General features: G+C 39.9%; 1 protein-coding gene across 19 annotated transcripts in view; it reads left to right on the forward strand.

The window, feature by feature from the left end:
- The window catches only part of ANK3 (ankyrin 3), a 594,595-nt gene that overhangs the window by 458,180 nt on the left and 115,171 nt on the right, over positions 1 to 21,244 (forward strand). For 14 of the 19 annotated variants that reach the window (XM_064488140.1, XM_064488143.1, XM_064488142.1 and 11 more), the window contains 7 exons: positions 1,872 to 2,069; positions 6,642 to 6,740; positions 14,437 to 14,535; positions 14,623 to 14,721; positions 15,246 to 15,341; positions 19,792 to 19,864; positions 20,026 to 20,088. In XM_064488140.1, the coding sequence (XP_064344210.1) occupies positions 1,872 to 2,069; positions 6,642 to 6,740; positions 14,437 to 14,535; positions 14,623 to 14,721; positions 15,246 to 15,341; positions 19,792 to 19,864; positions 20,026 to 20,088 (727 nt within the window). The remainder of the gene's footprint in view (positions 1 to 1,871; positions 2,070 to 6,641; positions 6,741 to 14,436; positions 14,536 to 14,622; positions 14,722 to 15,245; positions 15,342 to 19,791; positions 19,865 to 20,025; positions 20,089 to 21,244) is intronic. The other 5 variants (XM_064488144.1, XM_031461268.2, XM_031461270.2 and 2 more) reach the window with 1 other exon arrangement.

A 21,244-nucleotide genomic window follows, 5' to 3' on the forward strand; every position in this document is an offset into this window, starting at 1 on the left:
GGTGGAGGAGGTACTGACTTGAGGATTATGTCAGTAGTAAAAGCAGTAAGGAGAGAAGATGCCTGGTAAGAGGCTCCACTCTGACTTTTTCTTGCCTTCACCGCTCTCGCTGGGGAGTGTTCGAGTACTGACTAATCATCTCTCCTATCTGAGCGCTGTCTTGTGAATTTTCCCTTTTATTCGAGGGTGGGGTTGGTAGTAAAACAGCTCACTCTCTCCTGTCACTCACTGTAGAGCTGGGCTCAGTCCAAAGCTCTGCATTTGCTTCTGAAGGCGGTCTCTTCAGGGTGTGTCTGAGCAGAAGGCCAAATGCTTACCAGGTCAGCTGGGGTTTCCAGATGGCGATAGGTCAAAACTAAAAATAGGGATATAAAAGCTTCTACCCTGGCCCATCCCATCTGGCAGAGGCTGGTTTCAGAAAAGTCTGGAAGTGGCATTTCCACTTTTCATCCCTTGGTCTCCAATAGCCTGAGTCTTCTACAATCAATTATAGGAAGAGTGTTTGTCAAGGGAGAAATGCAGTTACACTGGAACATACCAGTGACTTAAATATGAGGGTTAATTACAGTAACCTGGCTAACTAGTGGTCCCACTGCCCTCTGAGTTGTTTCTGACCCATCCATATGGCTTAGAAAGATTGTAACTGATCTATTGACTAGATTTAGATCACATTCCCAAATATAAATCCTATTTATAATTTACAAATTCTAGTTATCTATTTTCTTTCTCTAAATCTTCTTGTCTATACCAAAAAAAAAACCATTCTCATTTTTCACTGGCATACTTTCTATCGTTAGACTCATGTCCATGTCAAACAGTAATCTTGCATTTCTCTGAAATGACTGTGAGCCAGGACAAGTTTCTTGGAGGTAGGGGACCTTACTTTCTTAGCAACAGAGGACTCTGAGGGTACCTGAAGCAACTAATTAACAATTTGTCAAAGGAATTCTGGTTACCTCCACCTCTGAGCATCAGAGTCAACCAAGAGAAGGATCCCAGGACGTTCTGAAAGCTCTAGGAAGCTTGACTCAAATTCTAAGGATTTACCCATTGCTGGAAAGCACTAGAGATACAAAGGGAAACATGGCACAATGCTTACCCTCAACAAATTTGCATCTTAGGAGGAGGAGACAGGTGTGTGAGGCAGAGTGCCACGAGTCATCTTTGGGATTTCGATTGGAGTCAGTCAAGTGCGGGGGAGGTGCAGGAGGGGTGTGACCCTTGAGCTGAATGTTCGGGTGAAAGATGCTGGCCACAAGGGCATGGTCATGAGGAACAGTTTCGGTAGAGTGAGGCAAGACAGAAACACGAGCAGTATGTTTTGGAGACCAGTCTGGCTGAAGCATGACATGGAAACTGGAGTTTTGTAAAAGAGCCGATCAGAGGGGCAGATGGGAGTAGATTACACTATTTTGACTACCATGAAAATGAAAATGTTCAACTTGTAAGCAGTAGGCCATTATAGGGATTTTACAGGTAGAATAATAGCTCTGAACTGCACACTGGTACCATTTGTTGGTTTCCTAGTTGAGTTTCCTCTCATTCCTGATTTAAATGAGACTGGTAATCATTGAGCACCTACTAACATAACCCCCGGGAGAAGGTGCTCTATCTTCCTTTTGTCAAACCAGTAGCACTCTGACTCTGTGGCATTAAACTGTCTACGGGCACATTTTCCGTATTTAGGAATGAGGTAGACAGGAGGGTGCTACATTAATAGCACTTCTTGATTTATCAGTGTTGCTTACTTGATCATGATTTTTTAAACCATCCAAGAAAATCACTAGAAAGGGAAGCATACTATTTGAAAATGCACTGCACACATTGTTATTTTGTTACTAGGGGTCTGATCAAGTGATTTGTGTTGACAGAACGGTTATACACCGCTGCACATCGCTGCCAAAAAGAACCAGATGGACATAGCGACAACTCTGCTGGAATATGGTGCTGATGCAAATGCAGTTACCCGGCAAGGAATTGCTTCCGTCCATCTCGCAGCTCAGGAAGGACACGTGGACATGGTGTCGCTGCTCCTCAGCAGAAATGCTAACGTGAACTTGAGTAATAAGGTAACCTTTTTTACCCTCTGCAAAGCACACAGCACAGCAAAACCTCACCTTCAGAAAGGCCACAAAGAAGTCATGAAAAATTCAGGTCAAATAGAATGTGTAAAGTGTAATATTGCACAAAGATATTTACCAAAATGTTGTTTATCATAGCAAAAAAAAATTGAAAAAAAAATCTGTTTAAATAGTAAGAGAACAGTAAGTCATTAATTGCAAAGTCATACAGTTAAGCAACATATAGCCATTAAAAGGAGGTCCATAACGTTTTTCTAATAACCTGTACTTTTGTTGTAATGACAAGTCAAAGAGCAACATTGTTACTCATTGTATGTCTCTCATTGTTACCTCATCAGAATGTAGCAAATAAGAAGTTGTAAGTTATAGCCTGTTGATCCTATTCCATAAACATTTTGGGGGTACCTATTCCTTGCCTATCCCGGTTTTAAGTCCTAGGTTACAAAAAGAAATTGGAAACAGGTCTGCCTTCAGAGGGTTCATTTTAATAACAAAGTTTTCGAGGAGCTATTTTATTCAATAGATAAGTTTAGTCTTTATGTATAAATTGGCAGTTCCAAGGAACTTCTTAAGTCTCCGTCTCCAAAAGTCTTCAAACTCCCCTGCCCTCATATTTGGCATCCCCATTGTGAGTGAAGAGTTCTGTGAAGCAAAGTGCAAGTCCAGCCCCCAGTTAACCAGAGACATGTTATGAAGTCCCTGCCTCTCACTGTCTCTATCAGAGAATTCGGGTTTGCTGACCTGCTCATTAATACCTAGGTCTGAGATCTGCCCGAAATGCTGGAGTTGGGTCGGGGAGAGTAGCTCAGTGGTAGAGCACGTGCTTAGCGTGCACGAAGACCTGGGTTCAATCCCCAGTACCTCCATTTAAAAAAAAAAAAAAAAAAAGCCAGACAGATGCTCCTAAGTCTTCAGATAAAAGAGAAACCTGCAAGAGGGCCCCCAGTTCCTGGTAATCCAAACTCCCTGGCATTCAGCTTCTTCTCTACCAGTTGGTGGTGACACAGCTGTGGCATCTCTCAGCCAGAGCTCAGATATTGGAGTAGAGTTTCAAGATTGCATAATTTTATGGCAGCAAATAATAAGTAGTTTAAATATTTTAATATATGTGGCCTGTGTTTTATAGTTACAGAGGCTTTGAATCTCCTGGGTATAGATCCTAAATGTGACTACTACTTGACGTGTAACTTGGACAAGTTCTGTGACCTCTCTGAGCCTCAGTTTTGTCCTCTAATAAATGAAGTCCGTAATATTTACTTCCCAGAAATGTCATGATGATGAATTGAGATAACATTCAGCACCTGCTTCTAAGTGAAAAAAAAAAATATTTGTCTTAATTTTGGACTTTTCAGTTTGGGAGAAAGATTACTCTGCACTAATCTGAATTTCTAAGGTGGTACTTTAACAAATTCTGTAAACCAAAAGACGTATGTGAGAGAACAGGGAAACCTTTTTTTAGTTTTAGTATCTTGAAAATGTGTTGTGGTCATTGCAGAGCAAACATGATTTTCATTTTTTCCTGGTGTACTGATTACTTTTCTCATTATCTTTCTTTTTAAACATTTCTTTCAGGATATCTGTCTCAGCATTAATGGGAATCATGAAACAATTAAATGTCTAAGGTTCATATACTATATACAGACCAGCCTTATAATAATTTGCTACAAAATTCAACTTGTCTGGCTTCCAGTTGAAACACATTCTAACATCAGTTAGTGTGTATTTTCTTATGAGCCCAGAACATTGTATCTCATTAATTCTCCCAGACACAAAATACATCTAAACAATTGATTAACAGGTGAATATTTTCAGTAGGTTTGATACCAAAGTACAGTGTAACTAATTTTTTTTCTTTAAATTTTTTTCTTTAAATTCCTCAGTCAACTGGTGGCATCTGGCCTTGACTTCACCTGAAAATCATTTTAAAAAAAATTTAGGCTGAGAATACTTAAGAAAGAATTCCTCAGTGTTTACTTTGGTAGACTGGATATTAGCAAGGGAATTCTGAAGCCCCGAAGACTTAGTAAACCAAAGAAACCTGGAAATATCCAGCCACCTTCCTGAATATACTCTGCACAAGCAGATAATCCCACCCAGGAAATTCTGAAAAGCAGATCCGCCGCCTCCCCATTAGCACGTTGTACTTAGGAAGTTTCACAGCACCTAAAGGCAGTCTCATATGAAGGCATTTGTAAGTCTTTGCTTCCTTCCTCCGCTGTCATTTTCTGTAGAAAGTATTAAATAAGCCTTGATGTGAAACCAGGAATTGGAAGAACTATATTATTCGATAAGGAACTCTGACAGTTTTCCTGTCCGTTTTTCCTGAGCTGTCAGAGTCTTAAATATCAGTTACTGTCCCTCCACAACCCCACCCATCCCACCTCCCCGTTTCGTGTTAGACTTTATTTCCTTGCTGAAAAAAAGGAATAATTAAAGATTTAACTTTCGTGAAAAGTTGTATGGAACTAAACACTTTCTTGTTACCACTTATTTTTTTCCTTATTATTCCCCAGCACTTCCCAGATTTTTAAGGAAAAAAGAGACCCTGAGCCCAAGTTACTGCTCAGTGCTAGTGTTTGGCTCAGTCTTGCTTTTGTCATTCCTACTTTCCCACATGAATTTTGCAGACCGCAAGCAGCTCTAATTCTTTATGCAGCTAATAGAATATTAAACAGAGCCGTTGCTGTTCTGAGTTGGTAGTGTTCTCTCTGTTCCAAATAAATGCCATTTTTAAAATGAGCCATGGTCGAAACCCTCTAAAAGATTAACAGATAACTTCTGAACTCAAACAGGTCTGTTTTAACCATCTCATTATTTTTTTTAATCTTTTTCATCAAAATCATGGATATAAAATCATTTTTCCTTTATGTCATGTGTCCTGTTTTACCTAAAGATGTTGGTTTTTCCTTCTGGCTTAATCAGTTAGTAGATGGACACAATGGTAGATACTAGACTCTGATTACACAAAGATGAAAGGTACAGGATTTGTCTCAACTAGCTTATGGTGGAAAGACAAGAAAATACAGGACTATGATGCTCTCAGTAGAAGTGAGCACATGGGATGTATGCACATAAGTGTAACAGGGAAGCCCTTTGGGAGACCCAGGGAGCAAGGGGAGCCCAGGAAATCTAGAAGTGACCCCGTGCCTAAGGGACAGCCGGTCACCCCTGGGGGCAGCCTGAACGTAGCAGGGGGCACATGAGAAAGTTGGGCACAAGTTGGTCATGGGCCAGAATCCATTTCCCAAGCAATGCTGAGAGCCCCTCAGTCAAGTTCTTCAGAAGTTTTGAAGTCAGACTTAGACTAGGTGCTCATGACACTTCTACGAAATGTGGCGGCTGGAATACTTGTCTCCTCTGAAGTAGAACAGGGAACATTGTTCTGTGATGATGTCAGTGTCTGGGTGGTGCCAGTTTTGGCCCGGGCTTATTTTTCTTGGAGTTTAAGTGAATGCTCCCATCTTCCTTTTCACATTTCCTCTTTATTCAGTTTGGGTGAGCTTCTTCCAAAATTCTGTAAACACCGTTTAAAAGTCAGGAGTGAATGGCTCTCCCTGAGTCCTGTAATTTGTTTGACAGAATAGTCACCCCTGAATAAATACTGTTCACACCCAGAGGGCTCCGTGCCCCTCCTGAGGCTGTTTGCAGTTCATCCTTTCCTCTGACAGATGGGGCAGGCTGATGGTCTTGCGGCACACATGTCAGAGGAGGAGAAGGAAGGCCTCCAAGATAATAACTTCTGTGCTCATAATGGATAAAAGAAAAGAATCTGGAAGCATTTCCACCAGCTGACTTTCTCTTAAATATTATTTATGAAAAACTACTTTACAACTGCAGAGGATTTTTAAGGTAGAGCACAGTCTTAGTGATCTTTTTTCTTGGCCATTAGAACAACCATAGAGCTCATCCATGTTGTGGTAGAGTCCGTTTCAAATATCCAGTCTCACTAGATGACCTGGAAATTCTCATATGACATTTCATGGGTCATCTTTCTTACCCAGAGACAACATCCAGAAAACGTTTGTCAGTCTTGGGTATTAATATTTAATGGAGAAAATATTTTCATCATATGTCAATCTTCAGTGTATAAACAATTTTATTTTAATTATTTTTGCTAAAGCTAGTGCCATTGGTAATGTGTTAAAACTCTTGCATAATTTCATAAAAAGAAAGTCTCTATTAAAAAAGTGAACACTGAAGTACATAAGAGGCAAGTGATATTATGTCTGGGATTTGCTTTAAAATATTTCCACAAATTAAAAAACAAACAGAGATTAGGGCAGGATGAAGCTAATGTAGCAAAACCTTGATAATCACTGCATCTGTGATCAGTACATAAGCTTCAACCCATTTCCACCCCTTTTGAGTATGTTTGAAAATTTTTATTAAGCCTGCAGATAACAGTATTGTCACATGCTAGTGCTTAAACTCACTCTGCAGACTTTTTTTTTTTAACATAGAAATTCTGGGCTTCCTCTCCTAGAATTCATAAATTGTGTCTCAAGCATGCCTCCGTGGACTACAGTCCTCCTGTAAGATGACACCTTTGATCTTTTGCAGAGTGGCCTGACCCCACTCCATCTGGCTGCTCAGGAAGACAGAGTGAATGTGGCCGAAGTCCTCGTAAACCAAGGAGCACACGTGGACGCCCAGACAAAGGTATACAAAAAGATCGTGCCCATCCAGAGCATCTTTTGTGACTCCCGGGTGGAACAAGTACCAGTTTCTAGAGGGAAGAACAAATCTTTCATTATATCTTCTATACACGTATTTCAGACGTGTGTCTGTGCAAGGGACACCAAAGTGTCTGGTTGTGGAGTCCCAGGCACTCTTTCCTTTAGTGCCCTGAATACCTTACCGAGCTGCATAGTGGCACTTCCGGTGTTAACACGACTGAGTAATCCTTGTTACAGCAGATCTGCCCTTCAAGGGCAAGCTGTGAAAGCTTGTAGCTTTCTTAGTTTTTGTGACTGAGTTTAAAATGCGTATAGAAGAGGTTGTCAGTCATTTATGACTTTGAACTCTGTTCAGGCATAGTCTATGAAAAACGACAAATTAATTTTTATTCATTTACTGCGCACTTGCTAAATTCCTTGTGGTGTGTGTGATCACTGACACCGCCCCCCCCCAGCCAAAATAGTTCCCTTTTCAAAAAGAAATTTCTGATTAATCTCATGTAATGCCAGAATTTCAAACTCACATAAGAAAAAGGGATGTTTTGTGTCACCATCAAAGGTACAACTTTGTATTCTTCTTCTTCTGAACATTTGCTTGCAGCACTTAATTTTGTTACTCTTCATATCAAACTTGTTTTATCTCCTTCAAAATACAATACTGCTTTATTTCTTTGTGTCACATTTTTTTACACGAAAATGGATACTACTTAAGTATTGTGACCACAAACATTTTTATGTATAATATAGATAGATTCTGAGTATATGGACAGTTAAGGAAGATGTTGACAATATAAAAGCGTCCCTGGGAATTAGCCAGGTAGAAAGGTATTTACTGAGGACATCAAAGTCAGGCAGAATTGACAGGACAGGCACAGAGGGAGCAGCCCTGAGGAGACCACGCCTTGGCACAGTGTCCCGACTCTCCTGGGCTGGGGCCCCTCCACCCCTGCGTGTTCTGCTAGAGAGAGACGTGACCAGGCAAGATCCTTTCTGCTTTTTAAACTCTGTAGGAAAACTGTAAAGCAAACCTAACGGTCCCCGGCCGGGCCAGCCCTGGGTAGAGCTGTGACTGACCGCAGCTCCCCTCACTTCACTTCCTGAAAAGCCTTGTGCCCTTGAAGTCCCCGCGGCCTCTTTGGTTGCCTCAATAGCTCAGCTCTCTCTTCACTCTATTTCCCTCCCAAACTTTTCATTCTGAAAAATCTCATTGTCCTCAGCCCTGAATGCCTTCCTAGGGAGCTGAGTATTTAACAAAGAAACCAATAAAGGCAGTGGTGGTGGTAGAAAGGTTTCCTGTGACATTCCATTTGGAAAATACCAGCATTTTTAAATTTGAAAAAAAAAAATCAGATTGAATTTAGCTTATGTTCTTTATTTTGTTTGTAGACTTTCATCAAAAAAGAAATGTTTACTTTAGAAATTCGCAACTTCATGGTAAATATATCCAATCTGTGTTTTCTTTATATGCACATAGACAAACACAGCCAAAAAAAAAAATTATTTTTGGTTGCCTCTCCCTGTATAGAGTGAAAATTCTAGAAGATAAGAACAGGGTTATGTTTCCCAATACTTTTTTGTCCCAACACATCCAAGGTACACACCTAAATTCAGTCGGGCATGAAGGCAGTGATTCTCCAGGGCAGGTTGGGAGGAGAAGAAATGGTGCTGTGACCCTTCTGCTCCTGGTTTGCACCAGTGACCCCTTGGTTTAAGAGTCTCAGATCTCTACCTGGGTTTCCTCCTAACCTGGCCCAACCCAGGTCATAGTCAGTCATCATTTTTCTACTAAGTGTCATATTTTTTAAACAGGTACCTTTTCCTGCCCTTCACAAGTGATGCACTTCAGAAAGAATCTCTCTGCCTCTAAAAATTTTTTCTGCTTTCCTTTTTCTTCTCAGCACCAAAGAGAAAGGAGGCTGTGCTCAACAATGGTTGAGCAGAACAGGAGGGGAAAGAGATGGGGTTGCTTGGGCTTGGTTCTTAAACCTTGTGAATGTGGAGTTGATTGTATCCCATGAACTTCCAAATTCTTCCCGCTAAATGTGACATCCCCAAGCAGCCTGCAGGGGGAGTGTATGGTATCATTTGATTCACTGGCTTAAATTTTAAAATTGTAATAGTGAAATATAAAAGGTTTTCTTCTCTTGTTGGGAAAAGACTAGACATCCCAGTAACAGCTTATGCAGCCTTCTCACTCGCTTACTGACCCACCACATCTCCGCCTCATTCTGTTTATTGAAGTATAGTTAGTTTACTATGTTTCTGGTGTACAGCATAATAGTTCAGCCACACATATACATGCATGCATTCCTTTTCATATTCTTTTTCATTATAGATTACTATAAGATACTGAATATAGTTCCCTACGCTATACAGTATAAACTTACTGTTTATCTGTTTTATATATAGTAGTTAGTATCTGCAGATCTCGAACTCCCAATTTATCCCTTCCCACCCCCTTTCCCCCACTGGTAACCGTAAGTTTATTTTCTATGTCTGTGTATTTGAAGTTCGCCACGTCAGTTCAGACTAAATTGTGCTGCTGGCCACAGGGTTTAATACTCAGTGATGTTTAACTGCAATGAAGCCACTTGTTTTGGTTTTTAAAAAATAATCTCCGGAAGCATTTTACTTAGACCACCCTGAAACATACTGAAGCACTGATTCCCAGCAGTCCAGATTCATGAATAAATAGTTAAATTGGATTTCTTTAAATGAATGTAAAATCATGAAAATTGTTTATCTGCTACGTACTCATTTCACTTTTTTTTTTTTTTTTTTTTTTTAGCGCTCCCACTGGTTATCAAATTCTTACCTGGGGGATGTAGTCCTTGTCCTCATAGAGCTCAGTCTAGACAGGGAGACACTTGTGAATACAAATAACAATAAAAATATAAGAATAATAGCAAAACTTATGACCCATTTTCTCTGTGTCAGATACTGTTCTAAGCACTTACCTTTATTAATTGGTTTAATTCTTACAACTACCTTATGAGGTTGATAAAATTAGTATCGCTATTTTACAGAGGAGGAAACCGAGGCCCAGAAAAGTAATTACTTGTGTAAGGTCACACAGCTAATTAGTACAAAGCTAGATTTTTGACCCCATATATAAATAAATACATTTAGAGATACTGGCATTAACTGAAAGATTTACAAAGTTGGGAGTGGAAAAGCGGACTATGGCTGGTTTAGTATCACAGGAGCATGAGGAAAAATTGGAGGCATGGCCCAAGATACTGGTAGAAAATTAAGAAGATCTCAGAGGGCCTCCCTGTGCCAGGCATAAATTTTTTATCCTATTTGCACTGAGAAACCTTGAAAGGTTTTAAAAGAAGATGATAAGATCAGACATGTGGGTTAGAAAGATCCTCGGGGACCAGTAAAGGCGCTGGTAAAAGAGTTGGGAGCAGGGGCCGTTTGAAGGCTCTTGCTGAGGTCCAGATGAAGAGTAGAGAAGGACTCAGCTAAGTGGCAGATGGGATGTTGATGAACAAGAGAGAAACTGATGAAATACATAACGAATATGAACAGTAGGACTTGAGACCACGAGTATATGGAGACCGAAGAAAAGTGAGAAATTCAGGATGAATCTAAGGATGTGACTCTGTAACCAGGGGATCCCAAGTACCACTCAAGGAGACAGGAAGTGAAGGAGAAGCAGCTGGTTGGAGAAAGAGCACCGTGAGTTCCTTACTGGGTGTGCTGAGTTTGAGGTCACCTAGGGGCCATCCAGGGACAGACAGCCGGTAAATGACTGAAGTTTTAGTCTGGGATGTAGTGGGGGTGGGTCTGGATGTGGAAGTGGTCAGAATCAGTGTATTATCTGAAGTTGTGAAGGTGGATGTGTCCCTGAGGAGCAGTGTGGAGGAAATCAAAGACAAAGTCCCAGGGATCAGTGATGCTTCAGAGTCGATAAAGGAGGTGGAAGGAAGGCCTGACTGAGCACAGGAGGGAAAACGGGAAAGAATATGACATGCATGTCAAGTAACTGTGTCAGGGAAAAGAAGCACTGAAACACATGCACTAAATCAGCACTTGGGTTATTAGAAGGCAGTTTCACTGGAGCAATGGAGATGGTCAGCTACGGGGGAAATGGCAGGGAATGGTAAATATAAATGGGTTTTATTTTCCGAGAAGCTTTAAGAGGCTATAGAGCTAGGAAAGGAGAGAAATATTTGAAAGGGGTAACTTTTGGTTGCAATAAGTAAATATGTTTGTAGGCTAAGAGGAAGGTGCCAGTAGAAAGAGAAATGGTTAAAAAAAATTACAAGGGGGTATCAGAAGTGGGGTAGGCTGGGCTAAGAATGGAGATGATAATTAGCTTATTCTTCTATCATTATGGAAATTCTCTTTTATAATCTCTGACTCTTCTATAATATCCGAGAGGCTATTTGTCTGGTTTTCCAGTTTATCCTCATACTGACTTTGGAGGTGAGCAGTAAGTTAAAAAAAAAAAAAATCACAGGAGAAAAATTTTCAACTTCTTTCTCATTTTCATGTGCTGAGACTTTTAACTGTACTACCTTCAGGAAATGAGATACTAAGAGTTTATTTTCAGAGTTAGTTTTCTAAAGGAAAAAAAATCTGTTACTAAATGTAATTTTTTCCCATCTCAATTAGTTATATTCAACTAAAATTATGAAAAGTCTATTTATAAAAGTATCTTACAGTCTCCCACAGGTCTTTACTTGCCATGTCATATAATATTTAGTGTAATATGTGATAAGACAAAGAGATTCCTTAAAACAGCAGTATCCCCAAAAATTTTTTTTAATTTTAACTAAAATTAAAGTAGGACTCCCTACTTTGTAATGTGAATCGTGATGTTGTAATGTGAATGGGTGCATTCACTGAGAAAGACTATGCCAAGTGCAAGAAAGACCAAAGACAGATTGAGCACAGTTTTTAGGAGGTGAGGGACTGAGTGCAGATTTTCTATTCCCTCTCTCCCAACCACGTTGCATAGGGAGGTACCCAAGTTTTGCTCAGTAAGATACCATGTGCAACCACCATGGGTCCGAAACACCAGTCTGAACGTTCCCTCTGTGCCTCTTTGCTCTTGCTACACAAATAGAAACTTTCAACATCACCTATAGGAGATGACTTGACTTCAGCTTGCAATGATAGTAAAAGTAGGCAAAGGTGAAAAAAAGAAGCAAAAGATGGCTCAATTATCTGCACTGTGATTGTTTCTTAGTTATTCAGGAAAGAAAAGCTGGCCTTTCTAAAATGCACTGCCAGTAGTTGGGAGGAATTTCCCACTTTACGTCTCTCTGGGCCTATTTGTGCAAGATGCCACTTAACATGGGGACTTTGTGACCCTCTGTGAATGGAGGAGACCCAGTTTGGTTTCTCTGGGTACAAAATAAGTCTTCCTGCCCATGTACACATATTTTTAATACAATATAGCAAGAAGACCAGTATCTCTGAGCAGAGTGAACAAGGGAGAGACTAGCAGGAGACGATCTCAGAGATGTAAGAGATGGGAGATTGGGGGGGGGGGGTGTATGCACCAGATCAGACAGGTCCCAACAGTCCATTATAATAACTTCAGGTTTTACTAGGAGTTAGAGGGAAGTAATGAAGATGAGAAGAATCTGTACATTAAGATATTTAAAATGATTAAATTTATTTTAAAAATCTAAGCAATATATTTAATACAATAGCCATTGGAAACTGTTGCATCATTGCTTAAAGACATCGACTAAAAACTTGAAGTGTTCCCTAATATTCAGATTTTAAAAATATTTTCTGTATATTTTTGGCTTGGGATCCATCCTCTGCCACGAAAGTTGGGAATAATTTTACTTCAATCAGTTAAGCTAATTGTACTGAGAACTGATAGGAGAAAACTGTTTTCATGCCTCCCTCCCTAAGCAGCATTCTGATTCCTAAAGCAGTATCCTGAGTTCCTCAGTACCAAGGAAGAGCCCTGGAAAGCAGGCAGGTGGATTCTGCTCCCTAAAAGGGAGGCCTTTCATCATGCATGAAGTAGCCTCAGGGGTTGTAAGTCAGACTCATACACATGCGGTTGTGGTGAGCTTATCAGCAGGGTTGGGTCCGGGCTGCTGGGCTGACTGTTCAGTTCATGGAACAGAATCTAACCAGAGTCAGCTCTTTAGGGCAGCACATCCCCGGTGAGGTGTCTTCACCATCCACAATTGGCTGTGTTCTGGGCACCCCCTTTTCCAAATTCAAATACATTTGTTTGCTGGAGTATCTTAGTTTATTATGGGCTACTATAATAAGACTATTGTAGACTGGTAGAATGTTTATTTCTCACAGTCCTGGAGGTTGGGAAGTCCAAGATCAAGGTGCTCTTCACCTTGGCCACCTTCTTGTTGCATCCTCAGGTAGCAGGGAGCAGAGAGAACAGGCAAGCTGTCTTCTGTCTCTTCTAATAAGGGCACAAATCCCATTCACCAGGGCTCCACCCTCATGACCTAATTAGCTCTCAAAGGCCCCATCTCTAAACACCATTACACTGGGATTTGGGTTTCAGCATACAAATTTGGGGGGATACAAACATTCAGCATATGGCACAACATCACCGTAAAGACACATTAATGCCATCATATATGAGATACAGACCCTTTGAAATGTGCCCCCCCCAACCCATGCCCATTTAGAAACATTATAAAAAGTCTGTGCTCTCCCTTTCAGTGATCTGGTGCTGACAGAGGCTCACCATGGGCACTGAATTTGCGTGGTGAAGTCTGTTACAATGTGGCCATTGAGAAAAGTATCTGGGATATCCTTATTTTAAAAATAATTATCTTGAGTATGTATGTGTGTGTATGCATATATACCTACACATACATACACACATGTGAGAGAGAGAGAGAGAGGGAGAGGGAGAGGGAGAGAAAGAGAAAGAAAGAAAAAGAAAGGAAAGAGAAAGAAAGAAAGTAGGGAGGGAGGGAGGAAGGAAGGAAGGAAGGAAGGAAGGAAGGAAGGAAGGAAGGAAGGAAGGAAGGAAGGGAGGAAGATAATTAACAGATAGGAGTTATAGCCCCTCTGGAGTCAGTGGATCTTAACTAGAGAAATCATCCATTGCTTTGTCTAAATCAGGGGTTTTCAAACTGTGGGGCTCCAGCAAGGTAGACAGGAGCCTGTGGACCTCAATCAACTTCATACATCTCAGACCTCCTAAGTTCACAGCAGCCTCATCTCCTTCAGTGTTCCTGGGTTTCCCATCTCTGCCATGCATTCTGATCATCAGCGCCTGCCTTCGCGATCTTTCAGCCACTTCCTAGCTTTTAACCTCAACTTTATGCTTTTGGAGAATAGAGTGTTCAGTACATCCTAGTCCAAGTCTGTCCACTGAGGTATCTTCAGACCCTCGACAAGAAGCCACTGAATCACCTCTGTCGAGGCTGTCGATAGGTCCATCTTCCCTTCCTTTCTTGAAAAGCTGTTCTAAGAATAAAATAAGCCAATGCAAGAGAGAGCACTTTGGGACATTTAATAACTATTTCCATGTGAGACAGCATTGTTATTTATACCTCAGACTAGCTCTGAGAATTATCAAGGACATTGGTTTTATGTAGGGGGAAAAAAAGAAACTATTTCTGCCTCTTTAAGAAAGGTTCCGTAACACTTTTGTTTCTATTTAGGATAACTGTTACTGAAACTATGCTTAAGATGTTTCTTTCTTTAAAAACATGTAATTACAGATGGGGTACACACCACTCCATGTGGGCTGCCACTATGGAAACATCAAGATTGTTAACTTCCTGCTCCAGCATTCTGCAAAAGTTAATGCCAAAACGAAGGTAAACTCTTTGCTCCTTTGTATCCATCAAGCCATTGATTTTGTGTCCAAGGAAGTAAGAGTCATTTCTTCCATGTTCCTTCTGCAGAATGGGTATACGCCGTTACACCAAGCAGCTCAACAGGGACATACGCACATAATCAATGTCTTGCTTCAGAACAACGCCTCCCCCAATGAACTCACTGTGGTAAGAGTTAAGGGCCAGCTAAGGGAGGAGGGAAGGCGTGGGCCTGGGTGCTGGTATCTTCTCATATTCTTCACTGTGCAGCAGTGTTGTTTTTTTGACTTTCATTAATAGGGATAAACAGAGCATTCAGTAGAATGAAGGGGAAAGGACAAAAACAGTGTTGTTGTGAGCTGTCCCGAGAGAGGTGTGATTAGTGTTTCCCACTAAAAAACAGCTCATCCATGGCTCACTAGTAGGAAGTGCACACGTAAGAAGCACGTATTTGTTTCCCTGATAACCTGGAACATTAAAAAGCCTCTCTGATTTGAAGTGTAGCAGCCCAGACTCTGCTGTATGAATAGGAACAGGTTAGGTGGGTTTTGTGCAAGGTATGTCTTTAGTGAAACAGCGTGTTTCATATGACAGTGGCAAAGGAATGGTGAGACCCTCGCCTTACGTTTGTGTAGGTGAAACGTGGGAACACACAGGTGCTGAGGCATGTGGGATGACCTGTAATTCCTTGTCCACGTCTCCCTCTTTGCCAGAATGGGAACACTGCCCTGGCCATTGCCCGGAGGCTCGGCTACATCTCAGTGGTCGACACCCTGAAGGTGGTGACGGAGGAGACCATGACCACGACTGTAAGTAGTGGATGCCAGGCCGTGTTACCCCAAGAGCTGGTTCTCAGACTGTAGATTTTGCCAGGCTTTGGGGAGATGAGCCTGTTTCCTCCATCCAGAGCCTAAGCGCTGTGTCTCCAAATGCTGTCATCTCATTGATAGCAGTCAGCAAGCACCACTCTCATTTCTTTCATTTCTTTTTTTTTCTTAAATTGAAGTATAGTCAGGTTACAATGGAGCATCAATTTCTGGTGTACAGCATAATGTTTCAGTCACACATATACAAACATATCTTCCTTTTCATATTCTTTTTCATTATAGGTTACTACAAGATATTGAATATAGGTCCCTGTGCTATACAATTTAGTTATTTCTGATATTAAGAAAAATTCAAAACACCAATAACACCTTTTTAAATTTACACTTTTCAAAAAGCTATAGAGTGTTGGGTTTCATATAAACCAAACTGTATTTCACTGTTTATTTTGGTATAAAATTGTTTTAATGAGATGAAGGCAGAAATGTTTTAACCTCCTTCTTTGGCAATGCAAGAAAGTTGAAAACTCTAAGTTGGTTCTTCAAAATATTTTAACTCAAAAATGATAATAGATTACATTGTCACCATTTTTTATAAAAATATGTTTACATTGTTATATAAAAACATTAGAGATAGGACTAAAATTGATTTTTACCACCATTCTCACTCTTCCATTCATCTATTGGAGTTTTTGTAGGAAAAATAATAGGATGTGTTATTAAAATTTAAAGTAAATCTTTGCCAGGAGGCCTTATTGCATCAGATGCGTCTTTACAAGCTGCCAGCCTCTGGGACAAGTCATTTCTCTTTAACCCCATCTGGTGCCTTTGAACTCCATCAGGATTTGTTAACTTTGGAATCAAGGGTAGATATTGCGCCATATCAGAGGCTTATTTGAGTTATTCCTGACTTCATGACTCAACACAAAGGCCTGAGATTGACTCTGGACCATGTAAACTTAGGACCTGCAACACTTGGATTTATCAGCTGTGCCTTCCCTCGTACACCACCCTCTGCTGCGGAGAAGGGGTTGTTAGCATCCACTGTCCATGTGCACAGAGCTTCGTGTAAAACAGCATGGCTTGAGGGACTCTCTAGCTGCCTGCCTGTTGAGTTATTTGGCCGTGTATAGGTTTTAGAAACCAAAAATTAAGCTTGCTGACCCCAAGAGTGAAATTTCATAATTTGCAAAGAGAAAACAGTAGCCTTAATGGACTAGAGCAATGGTTGTCAACCGGGGCCCATTTCTAACTTGAAGATGTAGTTTGAATAGAGATAAATTCTCACATACTGCTTTCATATGCCTCGAGTATTTCATTATCTTAAAATCTATTATTAAATAAATAATGATTATTAACCTTAACTTTATAGATATGTCTTATAACTCTCGGGTGGGGAAGGAGAGAAGGATGAAGGATTAAACAATGGCCAAGCACCCCAATGCTATAAAAGATTTGAAGTCACTGCAATAAATATATGAAACTTCTGTTTCAGTGTTAGACAGTGAAACTTATATAATCGTTCAAAATATAAATCTTCCTTGATTAAGTGTAAATGACTTTCTTACCCACTAGGAAAGTTCAAAATGTTCCTTTGATTAAAAAAAAAAAAAAAAAGCTTTAGGAGAAAATTAACTTACAGACAGAGAAAATGAAGTTACAGCCTCAGGAAATGTACTGAAAGAAAAGGTTTTAAGGCTTGGGCTCCTAGTGACAGCATGTATAGGGGGTTGTGCCATTTCCCACTCAGTGTCATCAGCTGACCTGGCTGGTGATTTTCTGCCAGAGAGAAAAGATGGGCCATGGTAACAGGAAGGTCCTGTTTGCCTGATGAAGTGAATGAGGCTTCCTCCAAATGAAGTGCTCACCTCAACTAGAAAAGAGTTCGTCGATGTCCCTAAGACTTAGTCCAGCACTGGGGTGTTTCAGGCTGAGACACCACCTTGCCAGCCCTGCTTCTGCAGTCACAGGTCATCTAGCTTAGAAAGGACTGACACCATGCAGAGTGGAGCTTACAGTCTTAAGCGAACTAAACAGAGCACAGGTGGATCTCTGCACAGCCAGTTATTGAAGCCCAGCAGCCCTTGGCTCCATACGCAGACATCGGTGTGTCAGAAACCTTAAAAATAGGACTGTGTCTTTGATAGGAGTGCCACATTTGAGGTGGCAATTCTGAGAGAGATGCTTTAGTTAATGACATTATAGTCATGGCAGAGTAGGAGACTGAGTAGCTAAAAACTGATGTGCAAAAGATATGAATGAAGTTATTTAAATTGCAGTGTTTAAAATTCCCTCTGTAACCATGAGCAGAGCACATGTCTCACGCAGAGACTGGTTTCTGGTAGCACTCTCTAACAAAGGGAACCAGGGCTCCTTGGAGAAACGGCAGATCTAGAACCAGGGCAAGAAATATACACATGAGCCTGGAACATCTTATAGTTCCTAAAGGTGAGGAACCCCTCCCCCTGCCAGGTAAATAAGTGAATAAATACATAAATACACATACACAGAATGATGGGATATGCTCAAGGGACACAGGAATCAGCTGAAAGAGTTCCAGGGGCCAAAGCTGGAACAAATTGAGCTAAAGAAATAAATTAAAGAATATTGGAGTACACTGCAAAGTGTGAACTAAATACCCGTGAGTCCATACTGAGATAGATAAATGATTGAAGAAATAGGGAAGAAGAGACAAATTTCTCAGGCAAAAAGATTCCAAATAATTTATGAAAATACTTCACCCTCCACAGGGAACTATATTCAATATCTTACAGTGACCTCTAATGAAAGAGAATACGAAAACAAATATATGTATGTTCATGTGTGACTGAAGCATTGTGCTGTACACCAGAAATTGACACAACATTGTAAACTGACTATACTTCAATTTAAGAAAAAGGAAAAAAGAGGCTGACTCAGTTGGGGGGGGGGGGGGAATCTTCACCCTCAAGGAGGTAGAGCATAATCACCCCTTGCTTACATGGGTCTGAGTATAGGAACTTCCCTCCAAAGAAAACAGTATGCAGAGCAGGGAATGGAGTAACTTTGCAGTGGGGAATCCTGACAAGCCTGCTTCAGCCAGACGACCAAGTACAGCATCCACACTGATAAATCACGTTGCTGGTATATACCCTTGATGTGGTGTGATGAAAATGTCATTTTACCAGTTGTCTTCCTCCCCAAAACATATAACCCTAGTCTAATCTATGAGAAAACCATGAACAAATCTCAGTGAAGGGACATTATACAAAATACCTGACCAGTTCACCTCAAAACGATCAAGGTCATTAAAAACAAGGCAAGTCTGAAAAGCTGTCAGAGCCATAGGAGCCTGACCACTAAACATAACGTGGTACCCAGGATGGGATGCTAGAACAGAAAAAGGATACCATTCTTACCCAACTCCTGGCACCAAAAACACAAAACAAAACAAAATAATAATATAGCAATATTTGTTCATTAATTATGACAAAGATACCATTGCTAATATGTGTTAATAACAGGGAAAACTGGGTGAATGCTCTATACTATCCTCACAATTTTTCTGTAAATCTAAAACTGTTCTAATATAAAATATTTATTTTTTGAAGATGTTCAGTTGTAGGATTCCATGCTGGAAAAAAATACCAAATAATGCTTTCTTTCAACATGACTTGGTACCATTAGTCTTTCATATGACCAGATTAAAAGAAGACTCATTTTAAACTAAAATACATGAAGTCATTAGTATTTTCTAACAAGTAATCCTGTCAGTGTCTTTTGGATGGATAACATCTATATAGGTAAAAAGTCATCAAAGAGCAAGTAAAAGATTCAGAAAGGTCTTTGCTCTGTAATATATGGTTCTTTAAAAGTTTGTGGAGGTTTAAATTATGGTGAAAATGCATTACCTCTCAAATACTTTCTGCATACACAGAGCTGTAAAAATTATATAATTTGTGGAATCTTAATATGTTGATTTATTCTAGGAATTAACATACGCATAGGAGGAGAAAACAAAGTAAGTGGCTGGCTTGGCACATGCAGTAAAGACATACTGCTTGCCGTTCATTTGGCTTATTCAGCCAAGACTTTTACTGGAGTGGGTTGGCAGGTTCATCAGACCATGAAAAAGTATAGCAGTGGACTAAGAGAGGCAGTATCTCCCTTCTCTTTTCCTTTGAAAAGCTTTATTAGGAACCTACATCTTTTAAGCTGCCACTAGAATTCTTGCACCTTGTATTCATTCTCTATTGTGCATATGAGAGGACCTTAGTGCTACTGTGGGCCGGTTCTGATGTCATTTTATCCGTGGGGACTTCAGGATATTCAACACATAAGCCCCACAATAAACCAACTGATTATTTTAGAAAGAAATGAATAATCTCATTAAAATGTGCAGTCTGCTCACACTAACGTGACTGCTTTTTGTTGTTGTTGTTGTTGTTGTTACTAGACTGTCATAGAGAAGCACAAAATGAATGTTCCAGAAACAATGAATGAAGTTCTTGATATGTCTGATGATGAAGGTAGGAAAACCTCCTTTGTATTCATAGTACAGAGAGTGACTGTGTCTTTGTTTCCAGAAGAAAGTTCATTGCGAAAATGTTTTTAGAAGCATTGATATGTTTTGTTGTAGTATCAAGAGTATGCATTTTTCACACTTACACTGTTCACTTAAATCATGCAGTTCGTAAAGCCAATGCCCCTGAAATGCTCAGTGATGGCGAATATATCTCAGATGTTGAAGAAGGTATTTGCAAATTTTTATTGTGATCAAATTTAACTACCAACTTTATCTTCCATTTCTTATCCCTGAAATGTAACCCTTCCTTGAGTTACTAACTTTTCATTTTACCTTCTGATTATTAATTACTGTGTCATTTAAACAACATGTATTTGGTATCACTGAACATCTTCTTTTAGTCTCTGAATCTCCTCTCTTTGAACCCATTTTCCAACTTGAAAATACAAGTGTCACTAATTACCTGAATTACTTTCTTTCTGTTGGGTTCTGTTAAGCAGAAAATTGATGTTTTTATTGTTTACATTAGAAAATCTAGGGATGGAAATCTGATTAACGTTTACATCTAAAATATTTCTTTAAATAAAGAAGAGAAGGTTTATAAGGAAGGGATTAAATGTTCATTATAAGATGGACTCTAAGCTTTGCAGTAAAAGCTACTTTTGATCTTCAACTAATGATGAAAACCCAATCTGAACAAAACTGCCTTTAAAATACAAAATTTCAATATTGATTTCATGAAAGAAATAAAAATATAGATGATTATATCTATTCTTCATGTGTTTAAAAGGAACTATTGGTTTTCTGCTTTACTTAAAAACCCATGCATTTGACCAGGTCATGATATATAGATATATTAATGAATGACATCTTTAAAAGTTTCGTTGGAAAACTAGCATTTTTACAGTGAATAATACAATAAAGATGGCAAATTTTGGACCTTTACTGAAATAATGAAACGTTTACTTAGAGTAGAATGTGTATTATATTTCTGTTTCTCTCCTGCATCACTTGACTCTGTCAAACGATATTCTGTCTTGTTGCTTCTCCGTTTGCCATCTCTCAGATTGTGTCTTTCTCTTGGATCAGTCTTAGTGCAGCTAGCCTCTCTCTGCCTCTAGGTAATCTTCCTTAGTGCAATTATTGGTTCCTTCTTTGATTTGCACAAATTTCACTGGAAACCTAAAGACTGGGAAACCCTACCTGATCCAAGGACACTTTAGCTTTTATGATATCTAGTGGCTGCCTTAGTATAAGTGCGCTGTGGCTGGGGACTGCCTGCCTAGAAAAGCTAATGTCTTGGTGGTCATTTAGTCTGGAAGGACCTGTCTCATTGTTTGTAAGTGTTGTTTTGGTAAATGTTAAAGGCTTCTACTCATCGTTT

The sequence above is a fragment of the Camelus dromedarius genome, chromosome 8 (assembly GCF_036321535.1).
Source record: "Camelus dromedarius isolate mCamDro1 chromosome 8, mCamDro1.pat, whole genome shotgun sequence".
NCBI lineage: Eukaryota > Metazoa > Chordata > Mammalia > Artiodactyla > Camelidae > Camelus > Camelus dromedarius.